Raw genomic sequence first — 22,890 nt, 5'->3', positions numbered from 1 at the left:
CGCTATCTGAAGTTATTGAATTCAATCTAATCTGCCTCATCAGAAGATGGGGTACTGTTGTTTGTATTTCTTTGGAACCGTATAAGAAGCCAAGGACAGACGACAGAGACGGATGGAGAATTAAACTGACAAGAAATGACAGGCTCAGTGTTTGAATGGGGGTCTTCTGCAAAGTGGTCACTCGGTCTGCCTTTATTTGCACCGATGTAGACCGCATTTGTAAGTGTTAGGTACTGTGCAATAGATTGGAAATCTATTTCCAATGGCTACTTTATGTAAAGGGAGCTTTGGGTCTCTGAATGTGGAAAAGGAAGATGTTAAAGTGATGTAACTTTTTCCCCATTGCACTGTTCCAGTGAAGCCCAATGTAAAACAGTGTCTCACCTTCCATGTGGACACATTGCAGCCCTTAGAATTCAACAGTCAATTCAATAATTTCAGAGCAAGCTCATTTCCTATTTGTATTAGAACTGGCCAGTTCCAATTTAAGATTAACCTGCAGTAATGTTAACTCTGTTTTTCTGTTTTCACAGATGCTGCCTGAACTGCTGAGTATTTTCAGCATTCTGTTTTATCTCAGATTTCCAGGATCTGCAAGGTTTTGCATCTCACAATTCCAGCATTGTTACTTTCTCTCTCCTTCCTTTTTCAGTCATCTGTGTCCTGTTTAGATCTCCAAAAAGGTGAGCCCATGAAAAACAGCACCTTTCTCAGCCAGCACCACTACCATATATATATTTCAGCCTCATTTCATCTCAAAGTACAAATACCCTTTGTCCTTTCCCCTTCTCTGCAGCTTATACAAATCTTTCCCTTCTTAAGCTTTGTCAGTCCCAATGAAAGTTTATTAACCTGGACCATTAACACTGTTTCTCTCCCCACAGATGCTGTCTGACTACCTAACCACTTCCAGCAATTTTTTAAAAATTTTAGATTTCTGCAATCCACAGTTTTTTTTCCCCAGTGTTATTCAATCCTTTCTCATTTGACATCACCTTTCCCTTTTCCCCCTTCCTCACAGTGATAGTGTAATGCACTCATTCTGAGGCCATATATCACAGTTTTTTGGTAATGGTTTGTAAATTCCCTAGAGAAAATATTGGTTACCTGAACTGCTGTAACACAGAGGTACACTGTATATCATCGTGACCAAATCAACTCATTCACAGCAATACATGCTGACACCCAGTCATATAACGTAACAATTATGGAAGCACTTGGTCCATAACATCCTTGGCAGCCAAAAGAGATTATGAGAATCCCAAATCGCCAGCCCTCAGTCCATTGCCTTGTGTGCTTGAACTTCTCAAGCATTTAATTAACTACTTTTTAACTTGAAGAATATTCCTTCTTTCTTCATTGTTTTGGGTGATGAGTTCTGGCTCCCACTACTCATCAAAACAATAGTAATCCTTCCAATTTATGTTTATCAGTTCTAATTATTGTCCTCTTCAGGAAGGAGATAGGTTTTGCCTTTTTGCCTCACCTTGTAATTTTACATGTTTAAATCATTTTCTCATATCTTTTCCCTAAGACAGTAAGATGTTTGAGCAGAATTAGGCTATTTGGCCCATCGAGTCTGCTTTGCCATTTCATCATGATTGATCCATTTCCTTCTCAGCCCCAGTCTCCTGCCATCTGCTTAAATATATCCAATGACTTGACCTCCACAGCTGCCATTGGCCACAAATTACACAGATTCACCATTCTCTGGCTAAAGAAATACTTCCTCATCTCTGTTCTAAATGGACATCCCTTTATTCTGAGGCCGTCCTCTCTGGTCTTAGACTCTCCTGCCATAGGGGACATCTTCTCCACATCCACTGTATAGAATCCTTTCAATATTTGATAGGTTTAAATGAGATGTCCCCCAACCCCACATTCTTCTGAATTCCAGTGAGTACAGGCTCAGAGCCATCAAATGCTCCTCATATGATACGCCTTTCAATCATTTTTGTGAACCTCCTTTGAACTCTCTCCAATATCAGCACATCTGTTCTTAGATAGGGGGCCCAAAATTGTTCGTAATACTGCAAAAGTGAGGCATCACCAATGAAGTTTAAACATTTTATCCTTGCTTTTATATTCTAGTCCTCTTGAAATGAATGCTAACATTGCATTTGCCTTCCTCACCACCTACTGAACCTGCAAGTTAACATTCGGGGAATCCTGCATGAGGACTCCCAAGTCCTTTTGCACCTTATATTTTTTAATATTCTCTCCATTTAGAAAATGCATGACCATACATTATATTCTATCTGCCACTTTGTCCATTCTTCTAATCTGTCTAAGTCCTTCTGAAGCCACTCTGCTATCTTCATACCATCCGCAAGCGTTGCCACAAAGCTATCAATTCTGTCATCCATATCAATGACAACGAAAACATGAGTGGTCCCAGTGCAAACCCATTGGAACACAAGTAATCACTGGCAGCCAACCAGAAAAGGCTCCTCTTTATTCCTACTCTTTGCCTCCTGCAAATCAGCCACTGCTTTATCCATGCTATTATCTTTCCTGTAATATTTGGCTTTTAACTTGTTAAGTAGCCTAAAGTGTGGCACCTTGTCAAAGGCCTTCTGAAAATCCAAATACACAACATCCACCAATTCTCCTTTGTCTATCCTGCTTGCTATTTCCTCAAGGAATTCCAACAGATTTGTCTGGCAAGATATTAAGGAAACTATGCTGACTTTGGGTTGTTTTATCATGTGCCTCCAAGTACCCCCAAACCACATCCTTAACATCTTCCCACCACTGAGGTCAGACTAACTGGCCTATAATTTCCTTTCTTCTGCTTCTCTACCTTCTTGAAGAGTGGAGTGACATTTGCAATTTTCCATTCCTCTGGAACCATGCTAAAATCTATTGATTCTTGAAAGATCATTATTAATGTTTCTACCATCTCTTCAGCCACCTCTTTCAGAACTCTGCTTGTAGACTATCAGGTCCAGGTGATTTATCTTACTTCAGACCTTTCATTTTCCCAAGAACTTCACTAGCTTTTTCCTACTGACGCTCTCGAATATCTGGCATATTACTGGTGTCTTCCAGTGAAGACTGATGCAAAGGACTTATTCAGTTTGTCCACTGTTTCCTTGTCCCCCATTACTGCCTCTCCAGCATAATTATCCATTGGTCTGATATGTACTCTTGCCTCTCTTTTACACTTACTATATCCAAAGAAACTTTTGTATCCTTTTTCAATATTATTGGCTAGTTTACCTTCATGTTCTATCTTTTCCTTCTTTATGACTTTTTTGTTGCCTTCTGTTGGTCTTTAAAAGCTTCCTAATCCTCTAATTTTACACTAATTTTTGCTCTATTATGTCTTTGGCTTTTATGTTGGCTTTGACTTCTCTTATCAGCCACAGTTGCATCATCCTGCCTTTAAAATACTTCTTTAGGATGCATCTATCCTGTGCCTTCTGAATTGCTCCCAGAAACTCTAGCCCTTGTTACTCTGCCATCATCCCTGCTAGTGCTCCCTTCCAGTTAACTTGGCCAACTTCTCTCTTATGCCTTTGTAATTCCCTTTACATCTGACTTTAACTTCTTGACAAATCGCAGTGTGAATTTGATCATATTATCGTCACTTTCCCATAAGTGTTCTCTTTTCAATTCCAATTCATTGCACAACATCCAATCCAGAATAGCTGATCCCCTAGTGAGATCAACCAAGAGCTGCTCTAAAAAGCCATCTCCTAGGCATTCTACAAATTCCCCCTCTTGGGATCCAGCACCACCTGATTTTCCCAATCTACCTGCATATTGAAATACCTCAATACTATTATAACATTGCCCTTTTGAGATGAGTCCCTTTTGCTACTGTTCGGAGGTCTAAGCGTAACTCCCACCAGGGTCTTTTTACCTTTGCAGTTTCTGCACCATCCAATCCTATGTCACCTCTTTCTACTGATTTGATTTCCAAAGGGAATTTCTGAAAGTTTGGAAGTTTCAAATACACATGTATCACCCTATACTACCTTGAGATTCATTTTCTTGTGGGTATTCACAGTCAATACAAAGAAACACAGTATAATAATTGAAAAACAGCATACAAGACAGACAATCAAAAGACTGCAAATACAAAAAAAAACAAAATATGTGAAATAAATAAGTAATAAATATCAAGAACTTGAGATGAAGAGTCACCCAACCCCTTTCTCAATTTGATATAACCCTTGCTGAATGTCACATGGCAAATGCAATATATGCTATATAGATTTTCTCTGAAAGAGGGACCAAATTATATTTATATTATAAGACCATAATAGCATAATGCACAGGATATGGTTTCTTATGTAATTTATTCCTTAATAAGCTCATTCCAAAATATTGTAAAGACAACTTAAGATATCACTTAAGCAACTTGCATACAGCAATTTACACTGTGGTACCAAAACCTGTGGTTGAAGGCAGCTGTGAAAGCTTAAACTGTGCAGTCACAGTAAAAGGAGAATGGAGACTGCCCCAGAGTGAGTCATGAGGTCAGTCCCTAGAAATTGTGCCACAATTCCTTTAGCTGCCTTGCCTAAGATAATCTCACAGAGACGCCCAAAATGGGGTGAAAAATGGTAATATGGAGATACAATGCCAGAGTAATGCAAAGAGTTAAAAGCAGCTAAACATGAAAGTATTTTTTTTTGCCTTTGCCATCAAACATGAAGCCCTGCTGATAACAGTGTAAAAGCAAGAATATCAGGGACTGTTTTGTCTGTGCCATCTCTTTCAGGTCCTTCTTTGATCACTCCATGCACAGTGCACTTCCTCTTGGGATCTATTTGGCAACCAAATTCTGGATGTATGCTACTTGGTTCTTCTGGCTATGGACTGATATCTTTTACGATGCCTGATTATCGCCATGGGAGAGGGGATGTTGGTGGTGGGGGATAATTGTGTAAATTTTAACTTCACAGTGCCAGCATTTATTGTTCCTCCCCATTCATTCCCCTAAACTGGGCTATTTCAGGGGGAGGGTGGCAAAGGTGCAAGTAAAAATCAACAACTTTGGGTTTGGAGTTCAAAGTTCAAAGTAAATGTTATTATCAAGGTGCATATATGTCGCCATATACAACCCTGGGAATCATTTTCTTGTGGGCATACTCAACAATTCTATAGAAAAGTAAATATATTAGAATCAATAAAAGACTGCTCCAACTTGGGAGTTCAACCAGTGTTGAAAAGGCAACAAGCTGTGCAAATACAAAAAGAAGAAACAATAATAATACATAAACAATAAATATTGAGAATTTGAGATGCAGAGTCCTTGAAAGTGAGTCCATTGGTTGTGGGAACATTTCAATGATGGGAGATGTGTTCATTGTTTGGGAGGGCTTTACCCATGATGGACTAGGCCATATCCACTACTTTTTATAGGGTTTTCTATTTCTGCTCAAAAACATTGGTGTTTTCATACCAGACTGTGATAGAGTCAGTCAGTATACTCTCCACTATACATCTGTGGAAGTTCTAGATGCAATGCTGAATCTCTGTGAACTCCTAATGAGGTAGAGGCACTCCTGTACTTTCTTTTGTAATTGCACTTCCATACTGAGCCCAGGACAGGTCCTTCGAAAAATAACACCGAGTTAAATCCAGGTAGGGGCTGTAGATTTCCTTCTCTGTAGGGTGTGAGTGAACCAGGTAGTGATCTAATTGTTAAATGGTTACAATGGCTAAATTTTTCTTTTAATTAACTTCATCTTCTGGGTTACCATAGTCCAGTCTGATATCTTACCGTAAGTTTAATAATCCAGGCTGCTATTCCCTGGTCCAGTAACTTGCTCTGGCTGCCAGATGGGCTCATCAGCCAGGGTTGGCATCTCATTTCAGAGAAGAAAAACTCTGATCTCAAACCCCCCACTGCCTAGTGGCTATACGCACTCATGGGAGTAAACCCTGAGGAAAAATCCGGAGCTGGAGTTCTTAAGGGAGTCCCACGTTGAGTTCAACGTTGACTGGCAACTCCTGCGATGCAGCTGGTGCCAAACTGTTTCGGTCTCTGCCGTTCCTTTGGATTCATCAGCTGCTTGAGAGGGGAAGCCTGCTACATGGGCAACAGCCTTCTCTCTCCATTTTGTTCTGCCCTGGCTTGCATATCATGTAGACAGCTAGGATGCAACATCCATAGTCGACCTCAATCAACAGATACCTTAATACTGTCATTGCATTCTTCCTGCTAGCTTGTTGAGTTAGTTATCCAGAGACTGGATTTGTGTCTATCCAGTGGTAAGATTTCCAAGATTGAAGATTCAAGATTTATTGTCATTCTTCACTACGTGAGTGTAAAGGAGAGCAAGGTAATTGTTAAACTGGATCCAGTGCAACATAACAAAACACAATAAGCATAAAGAACTGAAGAGAAAAAACAATAGAAAAGCAATTCTTTCAAGCACAATCTGCGAGTAACTGTTATTTGCATAGGGTGATTACATGTGCATAAAGTGGCGCTAGGTGATATGTATGTCGTGGTGGTCTGGAGTTTGGAGGAATGGGTTAATAAGTGGAGGTGTTGATCAACCTGATGGTTTGGGGGAAGTATCCGTTTTTGAGTGTAGTGAGTATTGGTGTGGATACTACGTAGACTCCTCCCCGATGGGAGTTGGACAAGCATTCCATGAGCTGGGCTGGGATGCTTAGGATATTCCTGAGCCTTTTCCAGTATCTTTCTGTATGTATGTACCTAATGGCAGGTGGGCTTGTGCCGGTGATGTGTTGGCCGTTTTAACTGCCCATTGTAGAGCCCACTTGTCCACTGCCACACAGTGATGCAGCATGTTCGGATGCTTTCCACTGCTCAACTGTAGAAGGTCTTAAATATTAGTATGGATAGACCAGCTCTCTTCAGCCTTCTCTGAAAGAAGACACCTTGGTGAACTTACCAACTATACTTATTTTCTTTTCTATTGACATAAAGAGGAGAGACTTTTGGACCATTCCATGTAGCAGAAGTGACAAGGAGGGTATTGTGCTCATGGGCATTATGGAACTACACTAAAGCTGTAAGCTGATGTAAAAATAATCCTTCCAGCCTTTAATTCCTTAACACCATAACACATCTTCCAGTTCTGTCAGTCCACCTCCCATTCCTTGTCAACAGTGTAGGGCTCTTCTATAACTTTGGTAAGTCTTGGAAGTCAGACCCTGGAGTAATTAAAGCCACAGAAGAGCAGAAGAAAAAGGTAAGACAGTGTCCAAGCTATGAATCTATGCACCATGTAGACTCTGTCACAGTCTACGCTGGAGAATAGTAAATATGCCCCTTGAGTTGGCACTGATCAGAGATGAAGGATGTCAAAGTCATGGATTTTCATTTGCTGCAATTGTGGCCATTGAAGTTTTGAGTGTATTCTTGCCTTAGGTCTGGTAGTCCAGACTGCTGTCCTCTGTCCCGTATGCTACTGCATCCTCCTATACTGGCATGTTGAGGTACAATTAACCAGTTCAGTAGCAGAATCAGGTTTAATATCACTGACGTGTTGTGAAATTTATTGTTTTGTAGCAGTACCACAGTGCAATACTTAAACTATAAATTACACTAAGAAATGCGCACATTTTGCACTAAAGAGAGCAAAAATAGTGAGTATTGATGGGTTGGAATTGTTTATTGAGAAATCTATTGGAGGAGAGGAGGAAGCTGTTCCTGAAACATGTTCCCGATGTTGGGGGAGTCCAGAACCAGAGGCCACAGTTTAAGAATAAGGGGTAGGCCATTTAGAACAGAGTTGAGGAAAACTTTTTTCACCCAGAGAGTTGTGGATCTATGGAATACTCTGTTTCAGAAGGCAGTGGAGGCCAATTCTCTGGATGCTTTCAAGAAAGAGTTAGAGCTCTTAAAGATAGCGGAGTCAAAGGATATAGGGAGAAGGCAGGAATGGATTACTGATGGTGGATGATCAGCCATGATCACATTGAATGGCGGTGCTGGCTTGAAGGGCCAGTTGGCCTACTCCTGTACTTATTGTCTATTGAAACATTCAGTTTGTGTCATCAGGCTCCTCTACCCTCCTCTCTTGATGGTAGCAATGAGAAGAGGGCATGTCCTGGATGATGGAGGTCTTTATTGATGGATGCCACCTTTTTGAGGCATTGTGTTTTGAAGATGTCCTTGATGTTGGAGAGGCTAGTGCCCATGATGAAGCTGGCTGAGTTTGCGACCCTCTGCAGCTATTTCCAATCCTGTGCAGTGGCATCTCCATATCCGATGCAACTAGCAAGAAAGCTCTCCATGGTAAATGTATAGACATTTGCTAGTCTACCAAATGTCCTCAAGCTACTAAGCAAAAATTTAGCTGCTGATGTGCCTTCATTGTAATGGCATCAATATGTTGGGCTCAGGGTAGGTCCTCAGAGATGAATTAACTTTCATATGGAATTAAATTCAATGTAACTTGCAAGTGCATCATACTTGAAAGGAAGCTTGTATGTATTGCTGAGTTACAGTAATATCAATGCTGTTGCTTGCCTAGTTTCCTTTGTGTATTTGGCTACATAGAACATGGAACACTACAGCACAGTACAAGCCCTTTGGTCCTCAATATGCCAACCTTATAACGTACTCTTAAGATCAATCTAATCCTTCCCTCCCCTAAAGCCCTCGTGTTTTTATTATCCATGTACCTATCTTAAGAGTTTCTTAAGTGCCCCTAATGTATCTGCCTTTACCACCATCCCTGGTAGTGCATTCCACGCACCCACCAATCTCAAAAAAAAACCTGTCTCTGACATCACCCCTATACTTTCTTCCAAACACCTGAAAATTGTGCCCCTCATTTCCACCCTAGGAATAAGACTGGTTACCACTCTATCTATGCCTTTTATTATCTTCTAAGTTGTTACTAAATGGACAGATTTGTATCTATTTCTTCTAAGCATATAGTTTCAATATTGAGCTTACAGAATGGTGCCTAACTTGCTTTGCAAATACTCCAGCATTCATCCTGTATCCATTTCAGTTGTTGGATATTGTTTTTCTTAAAACTTTTGAACTACGTTTATTGATATGGCCATTTCGATACTTTCCTGATCAATATTCCTCATTCTGCTGCCATATCCTGTATTTTTTTAATCTGTTTAAGAAAGAGTTTGATTTTAAAATTCAAGTCCCAGCATTGTTTTCCCTCTTCCTACATTTTGTTATCTCCTTTATGCTTCAGGATTTCTCATTTGTTCTCTCAAACCTGATTTTAATTGCTCCATTATGGCAACCCCAAGGTCTGGAATTTGAGCTCATGACCGTGTGGGTTCCAAAGGCATAAGGAATAATAGGTTAATTGGTCACATGGGTGTAATTGGGTAGAGCGGGCTCGTTGAGGTGGAGGGTCTGTTACGGTGTCTCTAAATAAAAATTAACTTGCTCAGAAAAATAATCTTCAAGCTCCTCCTGCTGGCCATGTCAGGTACTGTACCAGTCAGTGCTGCTGACACACCTTCTCATTATATTTTAAATCCATATCTATAGGGCCTGGTGTGTGAGTTTTTGCGTGTTTTGAGGAGCAATATGAGATCTACAGGCAAAATTGGCAGACAGACGGCAGAGAGATTCCAGGTTAAATGTTTTAAAATTTGACCCTGTCTCCCCCTCTAATCTCTCCAGCTTTCAAACCCTTGAGGAACTCTGGCCTCTTCTGCTTCCGTCATTCCAATTTTGGTGGTCACACTTACAGCCAATTCTTTCCTGAGCTCAAGAATTCCTGCCCCAACCTTCTTTGTTGTACTATGTTTCTTATTAACTGGTCACCCAATGAGAACTGAAGGGTGGCATGGTAGTGTAGTGGTTAGCACAATGCTTTATGGTACCCGGGTTCAAATACTGCCGCTGATTGTAAGGAGTTTGTACGTTCTCCCTATGACTGTATGGATTTCCTCTGGGTACTCTGGTTTCCACCCACAGTCTAAAGATATACAAGTTGGTAGGTTAATTGGTCATTGTAAATTGTCCCATGATTAGGCTAGGGTGGAGTGGCTCATTGGGCTAGAAGGGCCTATTCCATGCTGTATCTCAATAAATTTCAAAAAACGAGAATGCTTTTGACCAGGAGTTTGTACCCAAGCCTCAAGATATCCATGACTTTGTTTCAGTTATGCTCTGATTGCATTCAGTGACGATTTACTATTTAAAGGTGTGATATAAATCTTAAACAGAAGAGATTCTGCTGATGCTGAAAATACACACACAATGCTGGAGAAACTCAGCAGGTCATCCAGCATCAATGGAAAGGAATAAACTGTTGACATTCGAGCCTACACCCTTCATCAGGACTGGTGAAGGATTTCGGCCTGAAACATCAAATATTTATGATGCTGCCTGACCTGCTGAGTTCCTCTTGCACTTTGTGTATGGTGTAAATTTTGTTTGATTTGACTACAGCAATATACGTTACCATGTGATTGAGCTGACATCTACTCTTTCTTCCCAGACAATAGTGGAATTGGCTGAATCAGGCCATCTGGACCTTAGCATCTTCTGCAGCACTTGCTTGGTAAGACATGGCTTTCCTTCCCATTGTAGTTTTGATTCTGATTCCTGATTCATCTGGTAAGACCGACGGGCTTTGCACATAAGGTGAAACCAGTTCTGGGTACATTAGAAAAATACATTACAACATAGAACATAAAATAGTACAGCACAGTACAGGCCCTTCGACACACAATGTTGTGCCGACCCTTAAACCCTGCCTCCCCATCTTAAATTCCTCCATATACCTGTCTAGTAGTCTCTTAAACTTCACTAGTGTATCTGTCTCCATCATTGACTCAGGCAGTGCATTCCACGCACCAACCACTCTCTGAGTGGAAAACCTTCTCTAATATCCCCCTTAAACTTCCCTCCCATTACCTTAAAGCCATGTCCTCTTGTACTGAGCAGTAGTGCCCTGGGGAAGAGGCGCTGGCTATCCACTGTATCTATTCTTCTTAATATCTTATACACCTCTATCATGTCTCCTCTTATCCTCCTTCTCTTCAAAGAGTAGAGGCCTAACTCCCTTAATCTCTGATCATAATCCATATTCTCTAAACCAGGCAGCATCCTGGTAAATCTCCTCTATACCTTTTCCAATGCTTCCACATCCTTCCTATAGTGAGGCGACCAGAACTGGACACAGTGCTGCAAGTGCGGCCTAACCAGAGTTTTATAGAGCTGCATCTCTTAAACTCTGTCCCCCGACTTATTAAAGCTAACACCCCATAAGCTTTCCTAACTACCCTATCTACCTGTGAGACAACTCATATTACAGCATGTGTTGTGAAATGTGTTGCTTTGTAGCAGTAGTACAATGCAACACAAGAGAATAGAGAAAATATGAATTACAATTATAAAATAGTTATATAATAGTTTATAGTTAAAATAGAAATAAAAAGGTAGTGAGATAGTGTTCATGGGTTCAATGTCCATTCAGAACTCAGAAGAAGGGGAAGAAGCTGTTCCTGAACTATTGAGTGTGCCTCTTCAGGCTTCTGTACCTCCTTCCTGGTAGTAGCAATGAGATTAAGACATGACCTGGGTGATGGGAGTCCATAAAGATGGATGCTGCCTTTTTGAGGCATCGTTCCTTGAAGACATCCTGGATACTGCAGAGGCTTTTGCTCTTTACAGAACTAACTGAGGTTACTTCTCTCTGCAGCTTAGTTCAATCCTGTGCAGTAGACCCACAAACATACCAGTTAGAATGCTCCACAGTAAGTCTGCAGAAATTTGCAAACAACTTTGCTGACGTATCAAATCTCCTCAAACAATGTTGCTGTTGTGCCTTTTCTGTAGCTGCATTGATAGGTTGAGTCCAGGATAGATCTTTGACAATATTGACACCCAGGAACTTGAAATTACTCACCCTTTCCATTTCTGATCCCTCTAAGAGGACTGGTGAGTGTTCCCTCGTCTTACCCTTGCTGAAGTCCACAATCAGTTCTCTGATCTAACTGACGTAGAGAGGAAGGTGGTTGCTGCAACACCACTCTGCCAGCTGGTATATCTCGCTCCTGTATGCCTTCTCATCATCATCTGAAATTCTCCTAACAATGGTTGTATCATCAGCAAATTTCTACAAATGTACCATGGAGAGCATTCTAACTGGCTGCACCATCGCCTGGCATGGGGAGGGGGGCTACTGTACAGGATCAAAATAAGGTGCAAAGTGTTGTAAACCTAGTCAGCTCCATCATGGGCATTAGCCTCTGTAGTATCCAGGACATCTTACATGAGTGATGCCTCAAGAAGGCGGATCCATCATCAAGGACCCCCATCATCCAGGACATGCCTTGTTCTCATTGCTACAATCAGGAAGGAGGTATAGAAGCCTAAGGGCACAAACTCAATAAATTAGGATCAGCGTCTTCCCCTCTGAATGGACATTGACCTCATGAATACCACCTCGTGTGTATATATACACATACTTGCTGTAATTCACAGGGTTTTTTCTACTATTATGTATTGCATTGTACTGCTGTTTCAAAGACAACAAATTCCATTGCATATTGCCGGTGATATTAAACATGATTCTGATTCCCACATCCCATAAGAGTAGCATTCAGCTAACCTGCCTGGTATCTCTGCTGTTATAATGAAGCAAGTATAAAGAAGGAAAAGCAAAAATTAAACTGTGGGAAAAAAAAATCACCTACAGTTTTTTCACCTCCCTCCTTTCTCTCAAGCTTCAAAGAACTGAAGCCTCAAAATCCCACTCTAACCCTGTCCACTCCAACAATGGCCACTCCGCCTGCCCCGGCCAATTCCGATTGCAGACTGGCCATTGTTCAAAACACCAAACTGCCTCAAGTCGATGCTTAATGTACTCAATTGGTGAACCCGATATCTGAATGGCTACTGCTCCGGAGACTTCATACATCGCCAAAAACAGAAAATTTCCACAGATATACCATGAAAGGCACTCGACTGGTTGCATCACTGCCTGGTATGTGCCGGACTGTAAGAGGCTACAGAGGGTTGCAGACAACAGCCAGCTCCATCATAAGACCATTAAACATAGGAGAATAATTAGGCCATTCAGCCCATCAAATCTGCTTTGCCATTTCATCATGGCTGATCCCGGACCCCATAACAGCCATAAGACCTAGGAATAGAATTGGGCCATCGTGGGCACAACCATCCCGCCATCGAGGACATCTTATAAGGCTATGCCTCAAGAAGGCAGCATCCATCATTAATACCCACCCCCACCACTCAGGACATGCTCTCCTCTGTACCCTTTCCAATGCTTCCACATCCTTCCTATAGTGAGGCGACCAGAACAGGACACAGTACTCCAAGTGTGGCCCAACTAGAGTTTTATAGAGCTGCATCATTACATCGCGTTGCTTAAACTCTATCCCTCGACTTCTGAAAGCTAACGCGCCATAAGCTTTCTTAACTACCCTATCTACCTATGAGGCAACTTTCAGGGATCTGTGGACATGTACCCCCAGATCCCTCTGCTCCTCCACACTACCAAGTATCCTGCCATTTACTTTGTACTCTGCCTTGGAGTTTGTCCTTCCAAAGTGTACCACCTCACACTTCTCCCGGTTGAACTCCATCTGTCACTTCTCAGCCCACTTCTGCAATCTTCGATAATCCTCTACACTATCTACAATACCACCAACCTTTGTGTCGTCTGCAAACTTGCCAACCCACCCTTCTACCCCCACATCCAGGTCGTTAATAAAAATCACGAAAAGTAGGGGTCCCAGAACAGAGCCTTGTGGGACACCTCTAGTCACAACCCTCCAACCTGTATACTCGCTCCACTACAACCCTCTGCCTTCTGCAGGCAAGCCAATTCTGAATCCACCTTGCCAAACTTCCCTGGATCCTATGCCTTCTGACTTTCTGAATAAGCCTACCGTGTGGAACCTTGTCAAATGCCTTACTAAAATCCATGTAGATCACATCCGCTGCACTACCCTCATCTATATGCCTGGTCACCTCCTCAAAGAACTCTTATCAGGCTTATTAGGCATGATCTGCCCTTCACAAAGCCATGCTGACTGTCCCTGATCAGGCCATGATACTTTAAATGCCCATAGATCCTATCTCTAAGAATCTTTTTCAACGGCTTTCCCACCACAGACGTAAGGCTCACTGGTCTATAATTACCTGGACTATCCCTACTACCTTTTTTGAACAAGGGGACAACATTCGCCTCCCTCCAATCCTCTGGTACCATTCCCGTGGACAACGAGGACATAAAGATCCTAGCCAGAGGCTCAGCAATCTCTTCCCTCGCTTCGTGGAGCAGCCTGGGGAATATTCCATCAGGCCCCGGGGACTTATCAATCCTAATGTATTTTAACAACTCCAACACCACCTTTCCCTTAATATCAACATGCTCCAGAACATCGACCTCACTCATATTGTCTTCACTGTCATCAAGTTCCTTCTCATTGGTGAATACCGAAGAGAGGTATTCATTGAGGACCTCGCTCACTTCCACAGCCTCCAGGCACATCTTCCCACCTTTATCTCTAACCGATCCTACCTTCACTCCTGTCATCCTTTTGTTCTTCACATAATTGAAGAATGCCTTGGGGTTTTCCTTTACCCTACTCGCCAAGGCCTTCTCATGCCCCCTTCTTACTCTTCTCAGCCCCTTCTTAAGCTCCTTTCTTGCTACCCTATATTCCTCAATAGACCCATCTGATCCTTGCTTCCTAAACCTCATGTATGCTGCCTTCTTCCACCTGACTACATTTTCCACTTCACTTGTCACCCATGGTTCCTTCACCCTACAATTCTTTATCTTCCTCACCGGGACAAATTTATCTCTAACAACCTGCAAAAGATCCATAAACATTGACCACATGTCCATAGTACATTTCCCTGCAAAAACATCATCCCAATTCACACCCGCAAGTTCTAGCCTTATAGCCTCATAATTTGCCCTTCCCCAGTTAAAAATTTTCCTGTTCTCTCTGATTCTATCCTTTTCCATGATAATGCTAAAGGCCAGGGAGCGGTGGTCACTGTCCCCCAGATGCTCACCCACTTACAGATCTGTGAACTGTCCCGGTTCGTTACCTAATACTATATCTAGTATGGCATTCCCCCTAGTCGGTCTGTCAACATGTGACAGGAATCCATCCTGGACCCACTTAACAAACTCTGCCCCATCTAAACCCTTGGAACTAATCAGGTGTCAATCAATATTAGGGAAGTTAAAGTCACCCATAATAACAACCGTTATTTTTGCACTTTTCCAAAATCTGCCTCCCAATCTGCTCCTCGGTATCTCTGCTGCTACCAGGGGGCCTATAGAATACTCCCAGTAGAGTAACTGCTCCCTTCCTGTTCCTGACTTCCACCCAAACTGACTCAAAAGAGGATCCTGCTACATTACCCACCCTTTCTGCAGCTGTAATAGTATCCCTTTTCCCCTTTCCCCCCTCTCTATCCCTTTTAAAGCACTGAAATCCAGGAATATTGAGAATCCATTCCTGCCCTGGTGCCAGCCAAGTCTCCGTTATGGCCACGGCATCATAATTCCATGTGTGTATCCAAGCTCTCAGTTCATCACCTTTGTTCCTGATGCTTCTTGCATTGAAGTACACACATTTTTGCCCTTCTACCTTACTACCTTTACACCCTTTATTCAGCTTCTCTTTCCTCAAAGCCTCTCTACATGTTACATCTGGCTTTACTCCATGCACTTCTTTCACCACTCTATCGCTCCGGGTCCCAACCCCCTTGCAAATTAGTTTAAACCCTCCCGAACCATGCTAGCAAACCTACCAGCAAGGATATTGCTCCCCCTCGAGTTCAGGTGCAACCCATCCAATCTGTACAGGTCCCACCTTCCCCAGAAGAGATCCCAATGATCCAAAAATCTAAAGCCCTGCCCCCTGCACCAACTCCTCAGCCACGCATCCAACTGCCATCTCCTCCAATTCTTACCATCACTATCACGTATGGCATCCAGGAGGCAACAATCCATGCAGGCGTCCTTCTCACATCCACAATATCTCCTGTCTGCTCCCCTAACTATAGAGTCTCCAATGACAACAGCTCTCCTCTTCTCTGTCCCACCCTTCTGCACCACAGGGTCAGACTCTGTGCCAGAGGCCCTGCCACCGTGGCTCACACCTGGTCGCTCGTCCTTGCCAACAGCATCCAGGACGGTAAACTTATTATTCAGGCGAATGGCTTCAGGAGTGCTCTGCACTACCTGTCTACTGACCTTCGCTTTTCCCCCTCATAAGATGTAACAGTTTGTTTTTGGATTGGTTGTTAATCTTGAAATTCTAAAATGGTAATCAGCTGTGCTTTAAATTTCAATTTTTGGATGTTAACTTACTTTTCAAGACCTTAAAACTTAAAGAAAGCAGCTGGTCTTTGACATTCACTGGCATTCATTTGATGTCTCTGCTACTTCCACGCAGTAGTTGACTTATGTAGGAAGGCAAATGCAATGTTAGGACTAGAATATAAAAGCAAGTATGTAACACTGAGGCTTTATAAAGGTTTGGTCAGACCACATTTGGATATTGTGAGCAGTTTGAGCCCCAAAAAGACAGACAGACAGACATACTTTATTGATCCCGAGTGAAATTGGGTTTTGTTACAGTTGCACCAACCAAGAATAGTGTAGAAATATTGCAATATAAAACCACAAATAATTAAATAATAATAAGTAAATAATGCCAAGTGGAAATTAGTCCAGGACCAGCCTATTGGCTCAGGGTGTCTGACATTCCGAGGGAGGAGTTGTAAAGTTTGGTGGCCACAGGCAGGAATGACTTCCTATGACGCTCAGTGTTACATCTCAGTGGAATGAGTCTCTGGTTGAATGTACTCCTGTGCCTATGGAGTGGATGGGAGACATTGTTCAAGATGGCATGCAACTTGGACAGCATCCTCCTTTCAGACACCACCATCAGAGTCCAGTTCCACCCCCACTATATCACTGGCCTTACAAATGAGTTTGTTGATTCTGTTGGTGTCTGCTGCCCCAGCACACAACAACAAACATGATAGCTCTGGCCACCACAGACTCGTAGAACATCCTCTGCATCGTCCGGCAGATGTTAAAGGACCTCAGTCTCCTCAGGAAATAGAGACAGCTCTGACCCTTCTTGTAGACAGCCTCAGTGTTCTTTGACCGGTCCAGTTTATTGTCAATTCGTATCCCAGGTACTTGTAATCCTCCACCATGTCCACATTGACCCTTTGGATGGAAACACGGGTCACCGGTGCCTTAGCCTCCTCAGGTCCACCACCAGCTCCTTAGTCTTTTTCACATTAAGCTGCAGATGATTCTGTTCACACCATGTGACAATGTTTCCCACTGTAGCCCTGTACTCAGCCTCATCTCCCTCGCTAATGCATCCAACTATGGCAGTCATCAGAAAACTTCTGAAGATGGCAAGACTCTGTACAGTAGTTGAAGTCCGAGGTGTAGATGGTGAAGAGAAAGGGAGACAGGACAGTCCCCTGTGGGGCCCCAGTGCTGCTGACCACTCTGTCTGACACACAGTGTTGCAAGCGCACATACTGTGGTCTGCCAGTCAGGTAATCAATAATCCATGACACCAGGGAAGCATCCACCTGCATCACTGTCAGCTTCTCACCCAGCAGAGCAGGGCGGATGGTGTTGAACACACTGGAGAAGTCAAAAAACATGACCCTCACAGTGCTGGCCGGATTGTCCAGGTGGGCGTAGGCTCGGTTTAGCAGGTAGACGATGACATCCTCAACTCCTAGTCGGGGCTGGTAGGCAAACTGGAGGGGGTCTAGGTGTGGCCTAACCATAGGCTGGAGCTGCTCTAGAACAAGTCTCTCAAGGGTCTTCATGATGTGGGAGGTCAATGCCACCGGTCTGTAGTCATTGGAGCCACTGGGGCACAGTGTCTTCGGTACAGGGACAAGGCAGGACGTCTTCCACAGCACAGGAGCCCTCTGGAGACTCAGGCTCAGGTTGAAGACATGGTGAAGTACTCCACCTAGCTGGGAGGCACAGGCTTTGAGCACCCTGAGGCTGACACCATCCGGGCCTGCAGCCTTGCTTGGGTGGAGATGTTTCAGGTGGGGGAGGGGTGTAGTCGTGAGAGTAGGGTGGGGGGCTGAGTGGAGGGGTAGGAGGGGAGAATGGAGTATGTGTTGGTTGGGGGCCGACAACAGATGAATCATGTGGGGGATGGGCAGGGGCCACAGTGTCAAATCTGTTGAAGAACAGGTTAAGTTTGTTGGCCCTGTCCACACTGCCTTCAGCTCCTCTGTTGCTAATTTGCCAGAACCCCGTGATGATCCTCATCCCACTCCAGACCTCTCTCATGTTGTTCTGCTGGAGTTTCCACTCAAGCTTCCTCCTATACCTGTCTTTAGCTTCCCTGATCTTGGTTTTCAGATCCCTCTGTATTGTCCTCAGCTCCTCCCTATTTCCATCTTCAACACCCTCTTTTTAGCATTCAGGATGTCCTTAATGTCCTTTGTTACCCATGGCTTGTTATTTGAATAACAAAGGACAGTTCTTGCCGGAACATTGCAGTCCACTCAGAAGTTGATGTAACCAGTGATGCACTCTGTGAGCCCATTAATGTCCTCTCCATGTGGTTCGCAGAGTGCCTGCCAGTCTGTCACCTCAAAACAACCCTGTAGTGCCTCATGAGCCTCCCTCGACTATTACCTCACTGTCCTCGAGGTTGCAGGTTTACTCTTCACCAGAGGCATGTAGCAGGATTTGAGATGCACCAGGTTGTGATCTGACCTTCCCAGTGGGAGGAGGGGAGAGAAGAAAGGGTATGTAAGCATTGGAGAGGCTCCAGAGGATGTTTGACAGAATTATCTTTGGAAGGAAAAGATTAACGTATGTTAGTGTTTGGAATTTCTTTGGCCAGAAGATGGTGAAACTGTGGAATTCATTGCTTCAGATGGTTATGGAGGCCAGGTAATTGGGTGTTTTTAAAATCACGGTTGATAGCTTTTAAGAGCATCAATGGTTACAGGGAGAAGGCAAGAGAATGGGGGTTGAGAAGGATACTATATCAGCCATGCTAAATGGCAGTGCAGTCTTGATGGACCGAATTGTCTACTTCTGCTTCTGTGCCTTATGGAGAGGATGGTAACCATTTGATGTAGATCAAATAGTGAAGGGGAAATATTATGTGACAAAAAAGCTTTATATTAGGTACTTAAAACAGGAAAATGTCTGTAATATTTTCAAGGGCAATTAGGAGTAGACTAAATGGCCTGCTTCTGCTCCTGTGTGTTATAAGTTGTGCCTCAGAATTCCAAAAGCAACTGCTGATTTTTGAGCTAGGCAGACAATGCCACCATTCAAATCAGTTTTGAGTTTCTTACTGACATACTTTGTGTACTTTATTTCAAATCTATTTTACGTTTCCTTCTCAGATCCAGAAACCTGTTCGATCCAAACATTGTGCCGTGTGTAACAGGTGCATTGCCAAGTTTGATCACCACTGCCCTTGGGTTGGTAACTGCGTGGGTAAGTCATACCGTTCAGATTGCTTTCTAAAGCAAGTGGGGAACATGGGCCAGTAGTCAGTTCAAAAGGCACAAACTGGATAGCTCACACCAGGCATTCTCTCTTCACCCCTCTCCCATTGGGCAAAAAATACACAGAACATAGACTGTTTTAGCATAGTCCAAGCCCTTTGACTCATAATGCAGACCTTTTAACTTGCTCTAAGATTAATCTAACCCTTCCCTCCCACATAGCTTTCCATTTTTCTTTCATCTATGTTCCTTTCGATCTAAGAGTTTCTTAAAGTGTCACTGATGTACCTGCCTCTACCTCCACCCTTAGCAGCATGTTCCACACACTCAGCACTTGCAGTGTGGGGGTAAATATAAACATATCTCTGCCGTCCTCCCCCCCCCCCCCCCCCCGTATTTTCCACTAATCACTTTAAATTATGCTTCCTTATATTAGCCATTTCTGCCTTGGGAAAAACTCTCTGCCTGTTCACTCGATTTCTGCCTCATATTGTCTTATACACCTCTATCAAGTCCTCCTTTGCTACAAAAGCATGTAGCATGTAGACAAGGTTTTTAACCTGCTGTTTTAAGACTTTTGGATGGTTCACTAGTATGATGATCTTGCACCTTATTGTCTACCTGCTCTGCACTTTCTCAAGAGATGTACACTTCATTCTGCATTCTGTTATTATTTCACTTTATCTTGCGTCAGTGCACTGTGTAATAATCTGATCTATATGAACAGTATGCAAGCTGAGCTTTTCACTGTACATTGGAACATGTGACAATAATAAACCAATTCCAATATCACTAAAACCATTAGGGCATTCAGCCTTCTTCTTCAACAGCAAGGGGAGAAAGCCCATGCGTGGGAAGAGACCTTTGAAATGTGCCTCTGATATCATTTACGCCAGAGAAGGCGGGAACGGAACTGCGTAAAAACTAGTGCCGCGAAGTTTGAATAAACCAGTCTGGAGTGCAACTTACAGACTGCGTGTCGTTATTTCTAGCTCTGTGTGTAGCACATCGCTACATTGGTAACCGCAACGGTCCAAACAGGATTTGGACCAAAGATGATCGACTCTTCATCTGTTCACGCAGTTTCGCTAAAACTGCCAACTTTCTGGACGCTGCGAACATGCATGTGGTTTGACCAAGCAGAAGCCCAGTTCCAGATTCGGCAGATATCTTCTGATTCTACGCGTTACTACCACGTGGTGAGCTCCCTTGACCAGGAGAAGGCTGCCCTGGTTGAGGATTTCGTACAGTCACCCCTGGAAGAAGGCAAATATGCAGCATTCAAAGCGCTGTTCATAGGGACCTTTGGCCTCTCACGGCGTGAGCGGGGTGCCTGCTTACCGCACCTGGACGGTTTGGGAGACAGGCTGCCATCAGCATTAATGAACGAGATGCTGGCCTTGGCTGAAGGACACAAGCCCTGCCTCATGTTTGAGCAGGCGTTCCTAGAGCAACTGCCCGAGGACATACATCTGCTGCTGGCCGACACAGATTTCAGTGACCCCCGGAAGGTGGCGGCCTGGGCAGACGTGCTGTAGAAAGCCAAGAGGGAGAGAGAGGTGTCCATCGGACAGATTGCCAGGCCACGCGGCCAACAGTGGACCAGACTAGGCCCAGAAACGGAGCGCGCACAACCCAGAGGCAGGAGTGAGGAGGCCAATGAACGGTGGTGGGGCACAGAAGCCCGCTGTTGCCGCCTGCCCTGCAAGTTCTCAGGAAACGCCAGGGCCAGCGGCCACTAATGGCTATGGCGGCTGGCCACCAGGACAGCCTCTTGTACGTCTGGGATAAACAGTCGGGACGCCGCTTCTTTGTCGACACTGGAGTGGAAATCAGCGTCTTACTCCTGATGGGGTATGGGACGACACCCACAACAGGGAGCTGGGACCCACCCTGAGGGCTGCAAACGGCAGCACAATACGGACCTATGGCACCCATGCAGTGCAGCTGCAGTTCGATGCCAGCTGGGTCATGTGGGATTTCACACTGGCCGTGGCCCAACCACTTCTGGGGGCGGACTTCTTGCGAGCTCACAGCCTGCTGGTCAAGTTACAAGGGAAAAGACTGGTACATGCCAAGACTTTCCAGACGTTCTCCCTGGGAGAAGCCAAGTTGCCGGCCCCACACCTGGACTCCATCACTCTGTCTAACAATTAATTCACCAGAATCCTGGCAGACTTTCCATCAGTTCTGGCACTGCAGTTCACAGCAGCCGTGCCCAGACACAGAGTACAACATCACATTCCAACTCAGGAACCACCACTCCACGCCTGCGCACGGAGGCTCCCCCCCCCCCCCCCCCGGACAACCTCCGCCTGGCGAAGAAGGAGTTCAAGAGGATGGAGGAATTGGGGATCATACGGCAGTCCGACAGCCCATGGGCCTCCCCCTGCACATTGTGCCCAAAGCAGCCGGGGGCTGGAGACCATGTGGTGACTACCGCCTACCGCAGACAGAACGAGGCTACCACTCCAGCCCGCTACCCCATGCCACACAAACAGGACTTTGCAGCAAACCTGCACAGGGCAAGCATCTTTTCCAAAGTAGACCTCGTCCAGGGATACCATCAAATCCCATTACACCCTAAAGACATCCCCAAAACAGCACTCATCACCCTGTTCGGCCTGTTCGAATTCCACCGAATGCCGTTTGGCCTGAGGAATGCCACACAGACGTTCCAGCGGCTAATGGATGCAGTGGGACGCAACCTGGATTTTGCATTCATCTATTTGGACGACGTCCTCATAGCCAGCAGTAGTCGTCAGGAGCATCTGTCCCACCTCTGCCAGCTCTACTCCTGCCTGAGTGATTTGGGCCTCACGATCAACCTGGCCAAATGCTGGTTCAGACTCGACACCATCGACTTCCTGGGCCACAGGATTACCAAAGACGGGGAACACCTCTGCCCGCCAAGGTAGGCGAGATCCGCCACTTTGCCCGGCCCAACACGGTCAAAGGCCTACAGGAGTTCGTTGGTATGGTGAACTTCTACCACTGCTTCCTCCCCTCAGCAGCCCGTATCATGTGCCCTTTGTACACCCTGATGTCGGGTAAAGGCAAGGACATTACTTGGGATGAAGAGGTCGCGGCCGCTTTCATTAAAGCCAAGAAGGCCTTGGCAGACAACCGCGATGCTGGTGCACCCCAGAACGGATGTTCCATCCGCCCTCACAGTGGACACATCCAACACAGCAGTCGGTAAGGTGCTGGAGCAGCTCATCGAGGGCGCTGGCAACCCTTGGCATTCTTCAGCCAGCACCTACGACCACCTGAACTCAAGTACAGTGCCTTCGACCAGGAGCTGTTGGCACTGTATCTGGCAATCCGGCATTTCAGGTATTTCTTAGAAGGCAGGCCGTTCACCGTGTTCACAGACCACAAACCATTGACCTTTGCGTTCACGAAGGTGTCCGATCCCTGTTTGACCCACCAGCAGCGACATCTGT

At 44.5% G+C, this 22,890-nt stretch overlaps 1 protein-coding gene across 2 annotated transcripts in view; it reads left to right on the top strand.

The window, feature by feature from the left end:
* LOC132398315 (palmitoyltransferase ZDHHC17) overlaps positions 1-22,890 on the top strand; it is a 145,531-nt gene that overhangs the window by 105,707 nt on the left and 16,934 nt on the right. The window contains exons 10-14 of one of the 2 annotated variants that reach the window (XM_059977550.1): positions 4,733-4,835; positions 7,059-7,181; positions 9,461-9,547; positions 10,419-10,481; positions 19,340-19,433. In XM_059977550.1, the coding sequence (XP_059833533.1) occupies positions 4,733-4,835; positions 7,059-7,181; positions 9,461-9,547; positions 10,419-10,481; positions 19,340-19,433 (470 nt within the window). The remainder of the gene's footprint in view (positions 1-4,732; positions 4,836-7,058; positions 7,182-9,460; positions 9,548-10,418; positions 10,482-19,339; positions 19,434-22,890) is intronic. The other variant, XM_059977552.1, reaches the window with a different exon arrangement.

The sequence above is a fragment of the Hypanus sabinus genome, chromosome 8 (genome assembly GCF_030144855.1).
Source record: "Hypanus sabinus isolate sHypSab1 chromosome 8, sHypSab1.hap1, whole genome shotgun sequence".
Classification (NCBI taxonomy): Eukaryota; Metazoa; Chordata; class Chondrichthyes; order Myliobatiformes; family Dasyatidae; genus Hypanus; species Hypanus sabinus.
This window is presented reverse-complemented; position numbering and strand designations above follow the sequence as displayed.